At 40.9% G+C, this 15,619-nt stretch overlaps 1 protein-coding gene across 2 annotated transcripts in view; it reads right to left on the bottom strand.

Moving 5' to 3' along the window:
* Positions 1 to 2,054: 2,054 nt before the first annotated feature.
* Positions 2,055 to 15,619, bottom strand: part of TRMT44 (tRNA methyltransferase 44 homolog) — a 49,223-nt gene continuing 35,658 nt past the window's right edge. Inside the window, exons 11-12 of one of the 2 annotated variants that reach the window (XR_010606109.1) lie at positions 10,618 to 10,848; positions 8,709 to 8,793 (exon numbers count right to left, since the gene is read on the bottom strand). Coding sequence is in view for 1 of the 2 variants with exons in the window: in XM_065633612.1 (XP_065489684.1) it covers positions 2,731 to 2,771 (41 nt within the window). In the remaining variant the exon portion in view is untranslated. Of the gene's footprint in view, positions 2,772 to 8,708; positions 8,794 to 10,617; positions 10,849 to 15,619 lie in introns of those variants that run through there. The other variant, XM_065633612.1, reaches the window with a different exon arrangement.

The following is a 15,619-nucleotide window of genomic DNA, read 5'->3' as shown; positions in this document are numbered from 1 at the left end:
TGAAAGTTTTTTTCTATATGACAATATACTTTTCCTGGCTAAAGTAATATTTAGTTATATAATATTAAGTGAAGCAGCTCAAAAAGCAGAAACAAAGGGCCAGCAAACCTAGAATTCAGTAGATTATTCTAATAATTTCATGTTTTTCTAGGCCTTGGAAAATGATTTTTTATCCTTCTCAAGTTAAAACATGGTCTGCAGCCTAAGTAAATTACCTTGAGTTTCTGTAACACAAGCAGGTACTAATTATATAGGCAAACACACCATTTTATGGTTACCATCCATTAATCCACTTGGTTGCTCCATCGCTATTCCTCCTTGATGCTCACCTCCCCTTTTCCTTCCCCGACGTCGTATTCAACAGAGCTGATCTATAAAAGCCTTTCAGTTCTTATCTGCAGCAGACAAAATCCTTTAAAAAGCTAATCTCAGGTTTTGTTTCATTTGACACTAACACATTAAGCCTCCGAGAACTCTCTGTATTGTGCTGTCAGCTTACATTTCTCAGTGCTACAGGACTGAAAAGATGAAAATTAAATGGCAAGCCAGGGCTCCTTCCATCAGCACCGGTAGTAACTATGGTTCAATCTCACCTCTTTACTGCATTATTGAAGGCAGTTGAACAGGTTTTCTTCATATATGTGGAAAACTTCCATTTTCTCTGGAGCTGTAATACATCCCTGCTCTGGGGTCCTGTCAGCACTGTGTGTAATTTGCAGGAACTCCTCAGGCTCTTCAATTCAGGCTACAGCTACCAGTTCACATCAATACCAGCCGCATCCTTCCCATGCTGCAGGAAACAGCAATGGGAAGCCGTGCCGGGCAGCAGTGCTGTTCGCTGCCAGCAGACAAGGCAGCTAGGCATATTTGCTTTTGTCACTCACGACAACAGCCTGCAGCAGATAAAAGATTGTATTTTCCATTGTTTTTCTTCTGTTCAGCCTGCTTTAACAGCATGGACACGGTGTTCCCGGCTTCTGTCTGTGTACAGTGCTCCCTCCTAGGTGAGGCAGTAGGTGGTTCATGCTGCCTAAGTACCTTTTTGCCCCAATGGTTCATGGCCCGACATCACAGCCCAGTGAAACAGAGCAAATACATGCCAAGCCTTCTGCTGCGGAAGAAAGAATTTTACAGCAACTTTATCCTTGTATAAACTGACTGTAAAAGGTGCAGAGGAAAATACATTCAAACTCTTTGTGTTTCATGTGGTTTTCTTGCCAGGGTGGGTAGAAGGGAAGAGGGGACTACTCTTTTAATGTCAACATCCATACTGTTTTCTCTGTGCCTTGGCAAAATCCTGAGAGGGACAGGGGCTGCCTGCTCTGTACGACTTGCCCGCTCACAAACCTCACTCCACCTGCAGCAGAGGGGCCCTGCTGCCGAACTGCAATAGCTGTCTGAACAGCTTTCCTTCTGGTGCTGCAGATAATGGGCTTCTGTTAATAACTTGATTTTGTTCCTAGACAGCTATTCTAGTCTAACACTGGTCAATCTTCAGTCTGCTTAAAAAGACATCTGACCAGGCAACACAGCAAATACTTTGGCCTCCGTTTAGCACAAATAAAGAGCTGAGATCAGGTTCATTTCATCCATTTTGTTTGGCTGCTCAAAATTTCCCCTTGAAAAGCTGCTTATAGAAACCTGGACCAGTATGCAAAAATATTCAAAAGCAGAGAAGACAGACAAATGTATTTAAATGGAGCACATTTGTTTAATGCATATCTCTGTATACATAACATGCATGCATCTGTATACATAATGAATACAGCAAATATATTTAAATGGCATAGATGTTCCTACAATCAGAATATAAATCAAGAATTTTTATGATGGATTGTCCTGTGATTGCTTGAAAGTCAGCCAGGTAGCTACAGGGAAGTTAAGAATACTCATTTACAATGCATTTCTAAGTAAACTACCTATACCTATGTATATATATATATACACACACACATATATATATAAAAAATGCCAAGAAAAGTATGTACTAGACACAGTCTGTGTAACTAACCTTTTTTCTGATTTTAACAGGAAAAAAATATAACACACAGATACTCAGTAAATGCATAAAGCCTGTGTTATATTCCTTTGAGACCTTTCTTTGTAGGATTTTCAGGCTTACAAACACTGATTTCTTGATCGGTGTTTATAATAACCAGGGAAAAAAACTTTCTGCAAATATTTACACAAGTGAACAGAAAAAATGAAGCAGTTCTCGCAAACTTTGTGGTTTCTTAATGTATCATGTGTTCCTTTAAGGAAAACGGACATTCAAAAAGCCATGCTACAGTGCTGCTACAGTGAAAAATACCGATATTTCCTGAAAACAGATCCCAGTATTATCTCCCAATCCAGAATGAATTCTAGTCTAGTCACAGATGACATTACTAGGTAACTGACTTTAACTTGCAAAAACTAGCAATTCTTTTTTCTCCAATGTCTCATGATTCAATGCTTACTCTGTATAGGAATAAATGATGCACCAGTGGGTTTGAAACTGTACTTTAATGAAAACAGTGTCTGGATTCTAAAGCTGCTGTAACTTTTATAGCACCAACACCAAGAAACAAAACAGCGCTATGACTAATTTATTTTCTTAGACTCAGTCTTTTTTGTTTACACAGCTTAACCTGAATAGATGCACTCTGGATATTAGTGAGCTGTAGAGGCCACCCTACGGCAAGGCTTTGCAAGCATTTTCTTCACATTAGAACTTCACTCGCTTTTGTCCTAAGTGATTTTTAGCTTCCTTTTCTGTTCCTGAAGAGCACCTACAGGGAAGAAATATATATTAGTTTTTTCTCCAAAGAAGCTATAGAGACAGGGGCTGGTATCCCCTGTGATGTGGTCAGCTACACCTGAGCCAGGCACTGCACACTTTGAGTTAATGGAAATAAACAAGCACTTCTGGCATTCATCCCCTTTCATCCCATAGCAGACAGCTAAACGAGATTGCAGAAAGCCCACTTTAAAGTGTTTACTGCTCCCCATTCATTCCAAAAGGAATTTAGGGGAGCTAGCTCGTATGTTAATCCTTATAAACAACAATTAAGCACGGTGAATCTCTAGCACCGCCGTCCAGCTTAACGAACCTGGTTACCTCTTTTCATTAGGTTCTTGTGAAGCAATAGAAGATTACTCTTTGCAACATACTCTAAGCTGCTTTTCAGTATCTGGGTAGTGAGTAAGAAGGGGAAGGAGCCAGCACCATCTGGGCAGCCAGCTCGCCTCCGAGCTCCACCACCAGCTCCACAGGACGCGCCTTGAGAGCCACTGTTACACAACACGGCATTGACAATATTTTCATTGCACCAGTGTCTGGGGATGAATCCAGCAGAAAAGATGAACAAAAGGCCTTTTATAAGCACACAGACGAGGGCTACTCTGGCAGACCTCGTGCAAACAGTTTGGGTTAGCATGGGAGGGAGAGGAAAGAGGCAAAGCAACCTGGAAAGCCACTAATATCCAACAGCGAACAGACCTAAGGTTAGCCTTGGCTCACACTTGACCAACAAATTATTTGCATAAAGGCATGTTTACTTCTAGCATACATTCAGCCATTAAAATCTCTTGATGTTGTGATAAATATTTGTCTCTGGTACATCCAGATCTCAAGCTGCACAGAAGCCATTTATTGGTGTTCTTTAATGCTCCTTAATAAACACCACGTGTTTAATAGTGCAAGCAATTTCAAATATTATGACTATCTGTGACATTTTCAAAGTGCTCCCCTGCTAGGAAAGTCTGCCTGGAAGTAATTAGAGAGCAGTCACCAGGTCCCATCCAGTCAAGCCAGCGCGAGTCCAGGAGAAGGGGAATCAACTTGAACCTTTGTATTAGGTTTGTAACAATATTTGGAAAGAAGGTTTGTCCTGACATGAACTTCCTTCAAAACACAGAGCTCCTGATCCCACGTAAATTGGCTTTCACATTTAAGCAAATTCAATTTTCAGAAGAGTTTATATGCAACTTGAATTGACAGATCATAATATTTTTCTCTCCATACATCCTTATTCAGGCTCGCCAAAAAATTATTTTATGTGGCTGTGGAGCTGTATTTAACTTCACTGAAGTGCATCAGGCAAAGAACTGGGATAGAAAGAGCACCTTCCCTCATTTTAGATATATAGTTTCAGCTTGGACTGCAGGACTGCAGTTTTGTCTACGAGGATAGAGATTTATGTGGCTGCATGTACCTGAGCATGTTCACTTCGTAGACTCTGAGGTAGATGACAGGTTTCAGTCAATAGGCACAAGTTGTACCGTAGAGTTTAAGACTCCAAATGCCATACCACAGATAATTTTATTTTTTGTGGCCTCAGAATCACCACATTACACAACCTGCAACACAAATTCCCTCTCGAGTTTCCTTTCCCTCACACCTCAGCACTTAGGATACATGGATGCTCTGCACCTGGATAATGCGGTCCCGGAAGAATCACTGTCATAGTCTCACCATCCCATCACTACGGCAGGCAGGAGTACATATTGTGATAATGCTTCATGCATCTGTCTGTTATGGGTGATATTCAAATTCAACCTGATATGGGATGTGATTCAGTGAACAGTGAACTTCTTCCCGGCAGAAGGAAGCAGGAACACTGAAGCCAAAGCCCTTCCCATCACTTCACCTGAATACCTAATGAGGAAGGTGGCAGGTGCTGAGATAGTGAAGAAAGAAAATATAGTACCTTTCCTTGAAGGAAGAGAAATGGAAATGGAGAATGTGATATTTTTCCTTTAAATCCACATAAAGGAGTCTGTAATCTCCACAGGCTCCATATCCACTGTAGTTAGTGGACAAATTTGCTAACTGTTAGAAATGGCTTTGGGACAGATGAGGATGTGTGCAAGCTGCAAGATAGATCAGGGAAATACCTGCCTTGTTTATTGCTCTCCTTCCCCAAGCATCCTTTAGGACCACAGCCTGAGCTAGGCAGTTCTTTAGTCTGATACTCAGTTCGTCCTTCTTAAATTCTGATCAGGAGTTCTACTAATTAACACTGTTATGGTCTCACACTTACATCTTGGAAAGACACACTTAGATCTTAGAAATGGTCAATGAGCAAAGCTGAGTATTTTTTCCCAAGTGAATCCCATCCTCACTGCAGCTATGAGTGAGATGTTTAAAATATTTACATGTTTAGAGACTAAACTTTATGGTCCAGTTTTCCAGGTATAGGCCCATTTAAGTCACATTTTAATTAAAGAGAGGTGCTTGAATACACTGGTAAAAATAATTACTGTTCCTTCTTTATTCCACTGAAGCAGACAGATTTCCTGTGGGCTCAAAACCTAGGCCCATGAATCTTTTATAGCTGAACAGAAGAATCCACAACAGACAGAGGTCATGCTGACTGCAGCCCTGAGAACACCACTATTTCTTATTGATTTCTTTTGTCCTCTAAAAAAAAAAAAAAAAAAGTCCCAGTCTACTCGCCAAATGTTTGATCTGGCCGGAATAACACTACAGTAGTTGAATAAATGACCCATAAATTTTTAGTAATATACAGTTGGTTTATGTTTAAAAGCCCTCATATAAAATTTCATTACCCCATAATTTTTCTGCAGTATGTTGGTTAATGTAAGGAGAGCTCTAGCCAAGTAAAATACAGTTATGCAGTTTTTATTATTCCTCTTCAAATAACCAGGCACAACTTTCAGCCCTGATGTAAGAGGCCGTATCTTAATCACAGTCATTAGGGTCTGTCTTTAGCTCTTGATGTTGAAAGCTAGAAAGACAAAACCTGTTAGATGAAAGAGAATGTCAGTGTTTGATGTATAACCCTCCTTCTCACTCCCATTCCTTGACCGTAAAATTTATATCCATGGAAAATCAGAACATTTTTCTAGCACTATTATCAAGCTTTTATTCTCCAAGCTTTCACCTAAGAAATTATGAGGTTAATTTATATTTACTCTAAATCAATATGTTAATTACTCTACAGTCTTTATGTGTCTAACAGAATTAATGACAGAAAAAGAAAATACATCTCTCAACGTCTTTATTTTCTGTATGCTAAACAACTGCAAAAGTTGTTTAAATGAAATCAGAGACAGAAGACAGAATCTTCTTACGATTGTTGGTTAATGTGCAGAGGGCCTGAAGTGAAGTCAGAAAATCTATTCCATGTTTATTTATATATAATAACATACATATATATTTCTCTGGATAAGAATTCAGACAAACATGCTCAATGACCCAGCAAAATAAACTCCAAATCACAATTTATCAGTATCAACAAGGATGTGGCTTCAGTAATGGTTCTATTTCTCACATCCATTTCTGTTGAAGAAGAGACAAACATTCACATTGACAAGCAGTTACACAATCACCTAACTGTAAGCTATCAAAGTCACTTCTTTTAGCAAGGTAGTTCAGCAGAAGGAGGAGCATAAATTGGCTTTATTATTGATTTGCTACGTATCACAAATGACCATAAACATACACAGGATCAGTCATAGTGCCTCAGCTGCAGATACAACTAAGTAGGCTCACTGTTCTGTTTCTGAGTACATGAACACATCTGACTGTTCTCTTATTCTCTCACCTTCTCTGGCTCAGTGGATAATTGTTTAACAACAAAGAAGAATAGCTCCAAAACATGACCTTCAGACAAAGAACTCTTCATCTCCTTCCTCCAAAGTGGAAGCAGATGTGCGTTCAAATCTTACTTCCAAATCAGTCAGTCCAGGAAGAAGCTGGACCCCATGTTTACTATACTTCTGGGAAGTTCTCCAAGTGGAGGGTTAATAACTATTTTAAGAGACCTTTCCTTTTCTCCTTATGGAAGGAAAACCAAGACTTAATCAGAAGAATTTGAGCAGGACTTTGGCCAAGCTAAAATGTGAATTAATCTATTGGTTTCTGTCCAGACATCTTAAATGCTTTTAAACAGCGCTCCATCTGGTCTAAGTTAATTCAGCTGGTTGTGAGGCTGCACCTATACAATAATAAAAGAATTTAAAGACAGACCAAGGTTGTCATGATTGCCCATATTGCAAAATTGTTGGCTTCTCTAGAACAGCTTTGTCTTATGCTAACTACTAATCTCCCAGACAATGTCCAGGTTGGGAAATAGATGAGGCCACTCTGAGAAGGGGAAAAAGCCAGACACAAATAGTGCCATGTCATTTGCCACCAATACCACAACCCACGCCTTGGTACACTTATTTACTAGAAAAGGCATAGCCAGCCTGTCTTCTCTTGAGTATTTTACACTGTGCCAGACACTATTTACTAGACAACGGGAGATCTAGAAGTTCAGTCCGCAAAGGATAAATATCTGTCTTTACTTTCTCTGCATCTTCATTCTATGTACACTGGGATAAACTTTAATTCTTGTTCCCTTTATTCATATAAATAAACAGACCATACACTGTGATGCATACCCATCATCTGGCAATGGCCCAGTGATGCCTAAAAACAGGTGAAAAATTCATCTCAGGAATCTGGGAATACATCCATTATCTTGAAGCCTTGCAAAGACAAGAGATGTGAACTACATTTACCATTTGCCCCAGATGCAAGGAAAGATCCTTGATGAGCGACCACGTGCAAGAACAAAGTGGTCAAATAACATGATACTTTTATGTTGGCCTTCTGAGGGACTGCACATAAAAGTATGTTTGATAGATCAAACAAGCATTATTGATCACGGCGGAAAAAGAAACAAGCCCTTTACATCCAGGTAACAACGGTGTAACCTTGGCTTATAAAAAAGAATATTCACATATGGGGAAAACGGATTCACTGGGAATGTGCCAACAAGATTAAATTAAAGCAGCAAAAGAGTAAGAAGCTTTCAACAAATCACAAAGTGAGAAAAGGCAGCACCTTCTCATCTTGAGGTTGCCATATGGGGAAAATTTTTATCCTGTTCCTTTGCCTTTCTTTAAAGCAACAAAAGATTTTGAAACACTGACTGAAAAAGCAAACAGACAATAATCACCCTCCTTGCAAAATGCAAGCAGTGCCTGCAGAAGCATTGCCCAGGACTCTCCCCGCTGAGGGACAAGCTGCTGGGAAACGGAGATAAACTATGGGGCAGCTCCGGGCTTTTTCTAGGGTAGTACAATTTCTGTTCCTGAGTAGTGCCTGAGAGCACAAAATGGCCCTTGTTTCACAAGTTGTTCTGCGTATCACTAGAAGGCATTCCTTCTGATAGTTTAGTCCTAAACCACAGCTGAAGTTTAGCTCAATGCCCTTGTTCCTCTCTAAGCAAACGCTGCAGGGAAAGAGCAGAGAGCAAGGGAGGGCATTGCATGTCTATAGTCTAGTGCTATAGTAGATCCTGTCCTTCTGCAGTGACAAAATCATCCCAGAAAGAAGGTGAAAGTGGGAATGAAAATTAATCAGCAGTGAGGTACCTTTGTGCCTCTGTGTGTTAAACACTCTTCTGTGAGCCTTCTTACAAGTAGGTCTAAAATAGAGCAAATCAAATTTAGTTTTTGTGGGGGAAAAAAGAACAGCAGATGACTTCCTTTCTAATTCCTCAGAGGTAAAACACATAGAAAAGTAACTGTGCATTTTTAATACAAAGTGGGAAAACACCAAGAAGACAGACTGAAAGAATATCTGTAGAAAGATAGCTCAGTCATTCCACTCCCAGAATAAAGCAGATTTCGGTTCAAGTTTCTGTTCCAAACTGGTCACACCAGGTCAGGTCACACATGTACCTAAAAAGTGCTCTAGCCAGAAAGCTGGTGCCTCTTCCTTGGATAAATGCCTTTGCCTGCTAACTATGCAGCTGAAATCTTGGCTTGAAGTCTGTGGCAGTCCTTTTACTGAAACTGAAAAATGAACATGATATAGTGTTAATAGACATATATAAACCACTATTACATTAGGCTTATGAATAGGAGGTTTTGGATGTTTAACAACTTCGAAAAATGTACCTTTTATTTAGGTGTTAAGTAGCACAAAATCTTCTTAGTATAATTATTTTTAATCCCTTCTGCTAATCCCTGATTTTTTCCCTTTAATTATGGCAAAATGCTCTTCCTATTTTTGGTATTGTGATGTCTAGAACTGAAAACAGAATTCTTTGGGTCCCAAAAAGTCAGAGAAAAAGGAGGCGTATCTTCTAAATCCAAGATTAAATATCCTCATGTCTTACTACTAGAGACAAGTAAAAAGATCTTCCTATAATTCACTGTCCATTCCATTTTTTTTTTTTTTTAGAAAGCCTGAACATATTTATGGTTAAAATTCATATCAGGACTAAAGTAACACAACTTCTTTTCCTGATATGCTGGAGAGGACCTTTATGTGTTTCAGTCTGGAGGAGCTACATGGCTTCGTGATCAATGGGGCAGAGTCTGGTTGGAGGCCTGTATCTAGTGGAGTGCCTCAAGGGTCAGTTCTGGGACCAATACTGTTCAATATATTCATCAATGACTTGGATGAGGGAATTGAGTGCACTGTCAGCAAGTTTGCTGATGACACCAAGCTGGGAGGAGTGGCTGACACGCCAGAGGGCTGTGCTGCCATCCAGCGAGATCTGGACAGGCTGGAGAGTTGCGCGGGGAAAAATTTAATGAAATATAACAAGGGAAAATGTAGAGTCTTGCATCTGGGCAGGAACAACCCCAGGTTCCAGTACAGGTTGGGGAATGACCTATTAGAGAGCAGTGTAGGGGAAAGGGACCTGGGGGTCCTGGTGGACAGCAGGGTGACCATGAGCCAGCACTGTGCCCTTGTGGCCAAGAAGGCCAATGGCATCCTGGGGTGTATTAGAAGGGGGGTGGTTAGTAGGTCGAGAGAGGTTCTCCTTCCCCTCTACTCTGCCCTGGTGAGACCTCATCTGGAATATTGTGTCCAGTTCTGGGCCCCTCAGTTCCAGAAGGACAGGGAACTGCTGGAGAGAGTCCAGTGCAGGGCCACAAAGATGATGAAGGGAGTGGAGCATCTCCCTTATGAGGAAAGGCTGAGGGAGCTGGGTCTCTTTAGCTTGGAGAAGAGAAGACTGAGGGGTGACCTCATCAATGTTTATAAACATATAAAGGGTGGGTGTCACGAGGCTGGAGCCAGGCTCTTCTCGGTGACAACCAACAGTAAGACAAGGGGTAATGGGTTCAAGCTGGAACACAAGAGGTTCCACTTAAATTTGAGAAGAAACTTCTTCTCAGTGAGGGTGACAGACACTGGAACAGGCTGCCCAGGGAGGTTGTGGAGTCTCCTTCTCTGGAGACATTCAAAACCCCCCTGGACGCCTTCCTGTGCAACCTCACCTAGGTGTTCCTGCTCTGGCAGGGGGATTGAACTGGATGATCTTTCGAGGTCCCTTCCAATCCCTAACATTCTGTGATTCTGTGATTCTGTGATTCATTTGATGAATGCCTCTTAGAACAGTTTGTCTGATTTAAGCCACAAAATTGTTTCTCTGGAGAATGCTCTGCTCTCTGAAGAACACATCTACATGGGTGCCAGCTTCTCAGCTATAAAATCTATAAAGTAATGCCATGGTGTTATAACACAATGTATTATGAGGATAGGTTCTCTACTGTTTCGGAATTGCATGAGTACTTATATGAAAATCATTACAGAAATCTTATCACTCAATAACTAAACTTGTTACTCTGCCATTCAGTTTCGAGTCTAAAATTTCTCCTTACCACTGAATTTTGCATTGTTTGGACTATTGAGTTTTCCTCTTCCATTTGACCACGTGGAATCAAGTCTTGGCTATCTTCTGCAGGTATTCTGAATTGCTCTCATTTTCCTGTTAGATTTGTTTATCCATCTCTTTCAAAACACTTTCAAATTTCATTTTATCCACAAATGTAATAAATGTTGCAGATTTCCTTTTTATTTGTAAGAAAAATGCAGAATAGAAGTACATGTCTCTGAAAAGGAGCACATAAAATAATACGTTTCAGTGAAAAAAAAAAGAATCTATTTTTAATATATCACTGACCATAATTATTTGTGGTACTGCACAGGAATACTGGCTGTACATAACTTGGTGATAGGAACACCACAGTTGGGTAGATTACACAGGCCCATTTCTTACCTGGCAAGATCTGATTCAGTGGGTTTAAGCCAAGGATAAATCTAATCTAGCACATCTTCCCTGATATCCATTGAAATTCTGGGGTCATAAATAAACCATCCGTTGAAACGATTTCACAACATAATAATATCCAGAGCTTCTAAGGAGTAATACATTAAATTTATCAGCACATATGTTCAAAGAATTTAAGGCCAGAAAGTTCGTAAATATTGAAAGTACATTTACTTAGAGAGTCCAATTTCTTTTATTGTAGATGGGTCTTCCTTCAAAGCGTATGATTCTCAGACGCCAAACTAATTGGTGCAAATTGTATTTATTTTGAAGAGGACTTCGAAAGGCCTCTGTCTTGTGTCAAAACTAAGAGCACAAACCAAAACAAGTTTCAAATATCTGTATGAAACTTTACAAATGACCCCAAAATATTATTTTAGATTGCTGATTCTTTAAGTGTAGAGAAGGCAGAGTTACTGAATGCCTTCTTTGTCTCTGTCTACTCTGCTGGAGGCTGTCCTGAGGAGCCCCGTACCCCTGAGGCCCCAGAGGAAGGCAGGGCAATGGAGGAGTTTGCATTAGTTGATGAGGATTGGGTTAGGGAGCAATTAAGCAATCTGGACATCCATAAATCCATGGGTCCAGATGGGATGCACCCGCGGGTGCTGAGGGAGCTGGCTGAAGTCATTGCTGGGCCACTCTCCATCATCTTTGCCAAGTCGTGGAAAATGGGAGAGGTGCCTGAGGACTGGAGGAAAGCAAATGTCACTCCGGTCTTCAAAAAGGGCAAGAAGGAGGACCCGGGTAACTATAGACCGGTCAGCCTCACTTCCATCCCTGGCAAGGTGATGGAACAACTTATCCTTGGTGCCATCTTAAGGCATGTCAAGGATAAGAGGGTCATTAGGGGCAGTCAACATGGCTTCACCAAGGGGAAGTCGTGCTTAACCAACCTCATAGCCTTTTATGAGGACATAACCAGGTGGAGAGATGATGGCAAAGCAGTGGATGTGGTCTTTCTTGATTTTAGCAAAGCATTTGACACAGTCTCCCACAGCATCCTTGCAGCTAAACTGAGGAACTGTGGTCTGGATGATCGGGTAGTGAGGTGGACTGTGAAGTGGCTGAAGGAAAGAAGCCAGAGAGTTGTGGTCAATGGTGCAGAGTCTGGTTGGAGGCCTGTATCTAGTGGAGTGCCTCAAAGGTCGGTACTGGGGCCAGTACTATTCAATATATTCATCAACGACTTGGATGAGGGAATAGAGTGCACTGTCAGCAAGTTTGCTGATGACACCAAACTGGGAGGAGTGGCTGACACACCAGAAGGCCGTGCTGCCATCCAGCAAGACCAGGACAGGCTAGAGAGTTGGGCGGGCAAAAATTTAATGAAATATAACAAGGGCAAGTGTAGAGTCTTGCATCTGGGCAGGAACAACCCCAGGTACCAGTATAAGTTGGAGAACGACCTGTTAGAGAGCAGTGTAGGGGAAAGGGACCTGGGGGTCCTGGTGGACAGCAGGGTGACCATGAGCCAGCACTGTGCCCTTGTGGCCAAGAAGGCCAATGGCATCCTGGGGTGTATTAGAAGGGGGGTGGTTAGTAGGTCGAGAGAGGTTCTCCTTCCCCTCTACTCTGCCCTGGTGAGACCTCATCTGGAATATTGTGTCCAGTTCTGGGCCCCTCAGTTCAAGAAGGGTAGGGAACTGCTGGAGAGAGTCCAGCGCAGGCCAACAAAGATGATGAAGGGAGTGGAGCATCTCCCATGTGAGGAAAGGCTGAGGGAGCTGGGTCTCTTTAGCTTGGAGAAGAGGAGACTGAGGGGCGACCTCATTAATGTTTATAAATATATAAAGGGTGAGTGTCACGAAGATGGAGCCAGGCTCTTCTTGGTGACAACCAATGATAGGACAAGGGGCAATAGGTACAAACTGGAACACAGGAGGTTCCATTTAAATATGAGAAGAAACTTCTTCACACTGAGGGTGACAGACACTGGAACAGGCTGCCCAGGGAGGTTGTGGAGTCTCCTTCTCTGGAGACATCCAAAACCCACCTGGACGCCTTCCTGTGTAACCTCACCTAGGTGTTCCTGCTCTGGCGGGGGGATTGGACTAGATGATCTTTCGAGGTCCCTTCCAATCCCTGCCATTCTGCGGTTCTGTGATTCATAATGCAAGTTGAACACATAAAGAAACAAAATCAATTTTGTCTCAAATTTTGTCTCAAAGTAAATAAGAGATAAAGATTATTTTACTTCTTTTTCCACAGGACTATCCTATTTGCAGAAGTATATTTGCACAGTGCTGATTTGTTTTCTCCTGTTGTCAAATGGGTAAATGTAATATAGTAAATGGGCTCATTTTGCAATGAAACAGTCCAAAAATGTAAACTAGAACCTGTTCACAAAGCTGTACTGATCTTCATGGATCGTGGGTGTATGTGACCTTTCTAGATATTTGTGACATCCTGTCATCTCCCTCTACACAATTAGCACTGAAGCACTTCTAGATACAGTACCATGTGATGGCAATTAAATAAGATCAAAGATTCAAAAAGTAATAGTGCATATGGATACCACCACAGCCCTTACAACATATTCAGCGCTATCTAATAAGCTGTGTAGAGAAAATAGAGCAAGATTCTGGGAAAAAAAATAGTTTGTTCTGACTCTGAAACTGCTGCTCAAGTCCTCTGCTTGATGCCCTTTCTTTTTGTAAGTACCAGATTATCAATGCTTCAGGTTAAAAAAAAAAAAGTTACTTTAAGTTATTTTCACAGCTGTTTCAATTATGATCAAACAGCACAGAAGTGAGTTTAATTGCCTTAATGCTTCAAGTTTTAGAAGATTAGCTCTAGAAGCATCTAAGTGCACAGGCTTCCCTGCTTTCTGCCTGCTCCCTGGGAAGAGGGAGCTATCTGCCAGCCCAGCCCAGCAAGAAATTAAGGTACCCCCTACTGTCACAACAGTTCTGAAAAGTGCTTCCTTGCCACGCTGCTCCAGAAAGGGAGTAAGCAGGTGCACATATAACCTTCAATTAAGTGTATTATAGAGCACCACATGTGTGCACCTTAGGGATGATGTTCAGCAATCAGAGAACATAATTCCTTAGCTCAGACTGGACTACCTACAGACTTAAAGGGGCAAGGCTGCCCAAGAACTGGGTTTACTCAGTTACCTTTGGATTTTTTTCTTCTTTCCACATTGGCCAGAACATTGAGAATCTATGCATTTCCTCTGACTCATCACTTGAAACCTCTTTTGAGACATTTGGAATATTTCATATAGAATATTATCATAAAGATGCCCTGGTGAAATGTATCATTTTTTGAAAAAAAAAAAAAAGAAAGTAAAATAAAGGAGCTGATTTCAGAAGTCAAGTAAATGAAGCAGGATATTTTGATAAATTATGAAAAGGTATGTGTATTTCTCAAGCTGGAAAAGGGGTTTTTTGAGGAATTTCCCGAAGTTTTAATGAACTGGCACTTTACAATGAGAGAATAAGTTCTGGTAGTTGGATCTTATCCTACATTTCACTCCACAAGCAAACAATTTAGGTAAATCCTCTGATACTTGTGCTCTTTTTAAAAACTTTGTGTTGCCAAAACTTCTATCACTTCTAAAACAAAAGCTACATTAATTCCTAAATTGGGCACTGATGGAAAAATCTCTTTATGTAAAGTATAATTGATAGCACAGTGTGGTGAGGGTCTCCATTTCATTTCGATTATGTGCCCCCAACTTCACGTTGTTTCTAAATGAAATGGCAATTCTTCAGAGAAGTGTCATAACTTAATTGTCACTTTCCTCCTGAACTGTGATAAATATAGAGTAATGTAATTAATGCAGCAGCAAGAAAAGTGCTGCTTCTCCAGAAGAAGAATTCATAAGTTTCCTCACGTTGTCCTAGCAACCTTGCAGAGTTGACATAGATTCTTCTCTTTGAAGTAGGAGTAGGTACATGTCAGTTCTGAAACACTGGTGTTACCTGTCATCAAATTACCTTGAGCACTGAATAGAATAGTGTTTTTGCGACATGACTTAAAAAAAACCAGTCCTGAACACTAGAATTGCTAAAACAGATAATCAAGTGGATGAACTTAGTCCCACTTCAAAGTTCATTGAAGTAAATAGAAACAGGCTTGTCCACTTCAATTAATTTTAGCTAAAAGAACAGACTTTAAAGGTATCTAGACAGTCGAGTACCTTCATAAGCTCCTCAATTTACAAGAGAATTAAGTATCAATGTGCTTCAAAAACTTTCGTCCTGCATTACTAATGAGAAAACAAACATCGTAATTATTGCTGTACAGAAATATTTCTGCTGGTTCCTGGAGATCATATAGCAACACAAAATATAAAGTAAAACATACAGCAGTATTGCACTGCACTGACTTTCACCATTCCTTCTTCTCTGCTGTGGATTCTTAGGGTTGGGCTGCTGTGGGTCATTTGTCTTGAACACTATTTCTTGATGCCAGCATGACGTGTCTGTATCCTGGCATTCAAAGTACACAGCCCCCCACCATCAGAGCTTTCTTCTTGTTCTGTGGACACAGGTGACCTGCTTGTGGTTGGTTCTCTTCCTGCTGTGAAGCCTCCATCAAGAGTTTTA

The sequence above is a fragment of the Caloenas nicobarica genome, chromosome 4 (genome assembly GCF_036013445.1).
Source record: "Caloenas nicobarica isolate bCalNic1 chromosome 4, bCalNic1.hap1, whole genome shotgun sequence".
Classification (NCBI taxonomy): Eukaryota; Metazoa; Chordata; class Aves; order Columbiformes; family Columbidae; genus Caloenas; species Caloenas nicobarica.
The sequence above is the reverse complement of the archived record's forward strand: the minus strand, read 5'-3'. Positions and strand labels throughout refer to the sequence as shown.